We start from the raw sequence: 5,344 nt of genomic DNA on the forward strand, positions 1-5,344 counted from the left end.
GTTGCACTTGCATAAATCCACATGAAGCTGATGCAATTTACCGTGGTGCAACTGAGAGCAGGAAACCAGAAACATTGGTGGTCTGTGTTTAGGGTTTGTTTGTGTCATTGTCTGTTTCTCAGCTGCATTTTATCTAATAGTGCAAATTTTAATTTGAATCTGCTAGGATAGAGGATAGCAGGATAGACCTTCATACAAACCACAGCCTCATTAGTGTTTCAGTATCTGTCTTATGGGGAATATCTATACTGCATCTAGACAGTGTAATTTCTTGTTCTGGTAAACCCACCACACACAATCTTTGATTGAGTTATTGTGCTAAAAATATCAGTGTAGCCTCCGCAGTACAGTCTAGGTACCAGAGCCTAATCCCATCTGAGATCCTAGGTATGTACACAGGTGGCCATCCCAAACGGCTGCATGTGCTGCTGTGTTCTCACTGCTTATTTTATCTTGCTAGCTTGATCAAAGCTAATGCATGTACGTCTACCAAGCTGGGAATTATACCTCTCAGCTGCAGGGGAGACATACTAGTGGTAGAAATCTAAATATCTTTCATTTCTAGTCTATTGATTTTTGTTATGTCTTCTAGATTTGTTGATGTGACATTGATATGATAAAGATATTTCAAAATCCCAGCCTAAAAGTATTTAAAGTTGAAGAGAGCTTAAGGGAGTTAGATGGGAGATTCCTGTAATTCAATAGGGTTCCATGCTCTTGTTTCACCTATTTTGGAAGCTCAACCTCTTAAGGATAGGAGTCTTCCTCTGGTTTTTTTGTCAACTTCATTTTTCCAGTGGAGAGATGCAGTGGTATGAGGTTACCTACTCCAGGTTTCTGCCAGTATAACCAACAGCACAACCTGACTGTGTGTACTCCATCAATATTTAATAGTTTTCTGATTCTAGATACATATTATGGAGAAAGCAGAAGTAAGAAACCAAACGCCCATCGTGGAATTCATCCTCTTAGGATTCGGGAATGACCCTGAACTGCAGCCCCTTCTCTTTCTGCTGTTTCTAGTGATCTACATTGTGACTGTCACCGGAAACATCCTCTTCGTTGTGCTAGTTGTGACTAATCAGCACCTTCACATCCCCATGTACTTTTTACTGGGGAACTTGTCCTGCCTGGAGATCTGCTACACTTCTGCCATCCTGCCCAGGCTGCTGGCCAGTCTCCTGACTGGGGACAGAACCATTTCTGTTAAGGGCTGCATTGTGCAATTATATTCCTTTGGTATCCTGTCAAATACAGAAAATCTGCTGCTCACGGCAATGTCTTATGATCGGTATTTAGCGATATGCAATCCACTCCGGTATGCTGCTCTGATGAATGGCAGGGTTTGTTGGCAGCTTGTGGCAGGGTCCTGGATAAGTAGCTTTCTGCTCTGCACCATAGTAAATATTTTCTTTTTCCAATTAACGTTCTGTGATTCCAAAGAAATTGACCACTTCTTTTGCGATTTTTCACCCGTGATAAAGCTGTCCTGTGTCGACACCCAGACTCTGGAACTGTTGACATTTATTATCTCTGTAATAGGGACATTTGTGCCCTTTCTTCTGACTCTGACATCCTACATTTGTATCATAAGCACCATCCTGAGAATCCCTTCCAGCATCGGGAGGCAAAAGGCCTTTTCCACCTGCTCCTCTCACCTCATTGTGCTTGCAGTTTTGTATGTGACCGTATTAACTGTCTATGTAATTCCAACAGCCAACGTGCCCAAGGTCCTACACAAAATATTCTCTGTCTTCTACACAGTCCTGACTCCCATGATCAACCCTGTCATCTACAGCCTGAGAAACAAGGAGGTCAATGAGTCCCTAAGAAAATCTATTCTTAAACTAGTAGCTTAGAGAAACACTATTCTTAAACTAGTAGCTTAGAGAAACGAAACAGGCATAGAATGTGAAAGTATAAATTTTAGCATATAATAAAATAGAGATGAACTGGTATAGTTTCTTATTTGAGTCCAAGTCCTTGAGAACAGAGTTACCCCTTTTTAACCTTACTTCATACTTCTTTCTTTCTTTCTCTCTCTCTCTTTCTCTTCCTGTTACTCTGCTACCTTTTGAGCATTCTTCTTTCATACATTTAATACACCTTTCTTTTATACAAAACTTCATACTGTAAGAAACATTCTTGATGAAAATTGGGCTTTTTTCCAAACTCACATTTCAGTAAATCACTCTGGTTCATTCATCCATACATGAACATTAATGTCCAAATTCTGCAAGGCGCTTACCATCTTTTGAGTGGTTCTGGGTCTCTTCCACTCCCACTGAAGCCAATGACATTCATTCTCCATTTTTTTAGGATCCTCATTTTCATTTATGCCTCCGAATAGTAGGTGAAAAATGTTGCTGCCACAGTGAGTAGAGAACTTTGATTCTCTGCAGATCTGTAACTGGGTAAACAAAAAATGAAAGTCTGTGGAGGGATGGGAGTCTCAGTGTCCTGCCATGTGAAATTTCCTTCCTGTTCATACATCTTTGCAGGGTCAAGGCAACATTAAAATATCTATATTTATATCAATAATGATATAGATATCAATACAGATATATGAAATGCAAACATAAGATGTATGACCAAAATTTTCATAGCTCATAAGATCTGATTTTCCTCCCTCACCCAAATAAAAAGAAAGGAATGAATTAATATGAATAGGAAATGACCACCGAAAAGCACTAGGCAACTTTGCAAATCTCAGCCTAGATATTGTCACACGGGCCTCCCTCGTCCCAGACAGAAATACACTATACACATAAAAATACTTACCACTAAAATTTGACGCAAAAATGAATTAAAGAATCAAATCTTACTGAGTCTCCCTGGTATTTTTGGTCTTCCTCCTAATTTTTGGGCCTTTTTTTTTTACCAAAAAATATTGTCATTCCCCTGTTCTCCTTGTAACTGGTTAGGTACCCATTGCTCTCCTGACCACCAACCGCACCCTCCTGCTGTCCCCTGATGCAGGGCCATATGGGCTGTTTGACACTACACCCCGTATTCTTCATGGAGATATTGTTATAATATGAATTTGGCATAACTAAGACATGTTTTATGCAATATGGGTCTTGTGAGATATCATTGGAAAGGTTATTACTTACTGATTCTGATTATCTAATTTGTATGTATGTGTCTTTCTTTTATCTGAAGCAATCCCATGATATACATTTCTAACTTAGATGAGTTTCACATGGGCTTGAATCTTTACCTCATCTGAATGACTTTTGTTTTACATTGGTTTAAGTTACAGGGGAATCTGGACTATTGAATTGAGTGAATTTTTCACAGAATCAAACATTTTAAGGCCAGTGGGGACCTTTAGGGTATCCCATCTGTAGAATCTCAGCTAGTGATTCCTCAATATAACCCAGCAAGTTCTGCTGAACACAGGGCCGCCCAGAGGGGGGGGCAAGAGGGGCAATTTGCCCCAGGCCCCGCGTCCTGGAGGGGCCCCCACGAGTGTTTTCTGGGGCCCCTGCGGTTCCGGTTGAGCTCCCGCAGGCATGACTGCGGCAGGTCAAGCGGAGCCCGGGACGAGTGGACCTGCCGCAGGCATGACTGCGGAGGGGGCGCTCGTCCCGCGGCTCGGCTGGACCTCCCGCAGGCATGACTGCGGCAGGTCAAGCGGAGCCGCGGGACCACGGCACCCGCCGCAGTCACTCGTCCCGGGCTCCGGTCGACCTGCCGCAGGCATGCCTGCGGGAGCTCAACCGGAGCCAAATGCCGCCCCCCAGGTCTTCGGCGCGCTGGGGTCTAGAGCCGCCCCTGAGCGGGGCCCCCCGCCGCCGAAGACCCCGGGCCCCCGGAATTCTCTGGGCGGCCCTGGCTGAACATGAGGATACTTTTCAGAGAGATATCACATTCCCAGAGATAATACATAGATTCCAAGACCAGAAGGGACCATTCTGATCATCTAGTCTGATCTCCTGTAGAGCACACATGCATGGGGCCTCCGCGGAAGGAGGCCAAGTGGGGGTGGGCCTCAGGGCAAAGCAGGGGGAATGGCCCCCAACTTTGAGAGGACAAAAATGAGAGTCTCACACCTCCCACCCCCTTCTGTTTCTCACCCACCCTGAAGAGCCAAGATAGAAGGATGAGAGCTGGTTGCAGATTTTCTGAGAGAAGAGTGTTCAATTGTAAAGCGCTGATTTGACAGCAATCGAAACCTTCCACAGAAACATGTTGATTCCACAGTAGTTTTCACTGGAAAACAGGAAGTCTGGATGGCCAGCCTGGGTTCCTGCCAGCTTGTCCCCTCACTCCTCCCTAGGCTTCCAGCCTCCTTGGCAGGAGCCTGGTGGGCTTCAGAGGAGCCCAGGCTCCCAAGTCCTTTCTGGACTTCTAAGTTTCCCAGCATCTTGGTATCCTGGAGATGGGCTGCTTCGGAGCTAGGGAGCCTTGGACAGTGTGGTTTGAAACTTTAACGAAAATCTATTTTGGTTCTTTTGCAATGGAATTTTTTGGAAATACCTCTCCCAAGGGATGGAAATTCCAGTTCCCACCCAGCTCTAAGAATAATGGCCCTTGTTTATCTGCACCACAAGGAATGCTCCCTGCCAGGGCTCTGCCTAGAGCTTGACACCTGCCAAAAGGGCCACTCTGGTCTAATACCTTAGTCCTCAGAGGACTGTGGCTTCCACCGATGAGTCTTCCTGGGCAGGGGGAAGACAGCTGAAAAACTCCAGTTTGAGCCACAAAGAAGACCTTAGCCAACTGGGGCAATGGTCCCTTTCTCAGAGGTAGGCCCCAGAATCTGAGCTGGCTTGCCTTCTAAACAAATGGAACTAAGGAAGAGCTAGGAGTAGAAAAGGATGGTTCTCACTCCATTTAAAGTGAAACTTCTTTGGCATGGCATGGGGTGAAAAGCAGGGCAGAATTCGTGGCACTCCTTTTGACTAGCAGGCACAGTCCCTTGTGCTGGAACTAGTCTTAGACCTGAAGCTTGCATTTGGCTTATTTTCAATTTTCAGCCAGGAATCACTCATAGCTGAGTTATGTCAATCCAAGGGACACATGATACTTCTTTCCCCTCTGCTACCATTTCATCATCTTCCTTCTTCTCCTTTTCTTCTTTTGATGATGATGAAGCTACTGGGTTCAATGTAAAAAGGTCATTGGAAAGATTTTACTGGGATATTGTATACATTTGTGGCCTTCATACCTCAAAAAGGACAGTGAAACATGAAGAGGGGTCAGAGAAGAGCCAGGAAACATAACCTGTTTAGCTTATCCTAGAGAAGGGTAAGAGGTGACATGTTCTTGGGCTGCTGGGAAGATAGTTTCTGATAGTAGAGGGCTCTTCAGCAGACAAAGGAATAATAAGATCCAATGG

General features: G+C 44.6%; 1 protein-coding gene across 1 annotated transcript; it reads left to right on the plus strand.

The window, feature by feature from the left end:
* Positions 1-917: 917 nt before the first annotated feature.
* LOC120380021 (olfactory receptor 5V1-like) lies at positions 918-1,859 on the plus strand. Its single transcript, XM_039497526.1, has one exon. The coding sequence runs from the start codon at positions 918-920 to the stop codon at positions 1,857-1,859; it is 942 nt and encodes a 313-aa protein (XP_039353460.1).
* The last annotated feature ends 3,485 nt before the right edge of the window (positions 1,860-5,344 follow it).

The sequence above is a fragment of the Mauremys reevesii genome, linkage group 13 (assembly GCF_016161935.1).
Source record: "Mauremys reevesii isolate NIE-2019 linkage group 13, ASM1616193v1, whole genome shotgun sequence".
Taxonomy (NCBI): domain Eukaryota; kingdom Metazoa; phylum Chordata; order Testudines; family Geoemydidae; genus Mauremys; species Mauremys reevesii.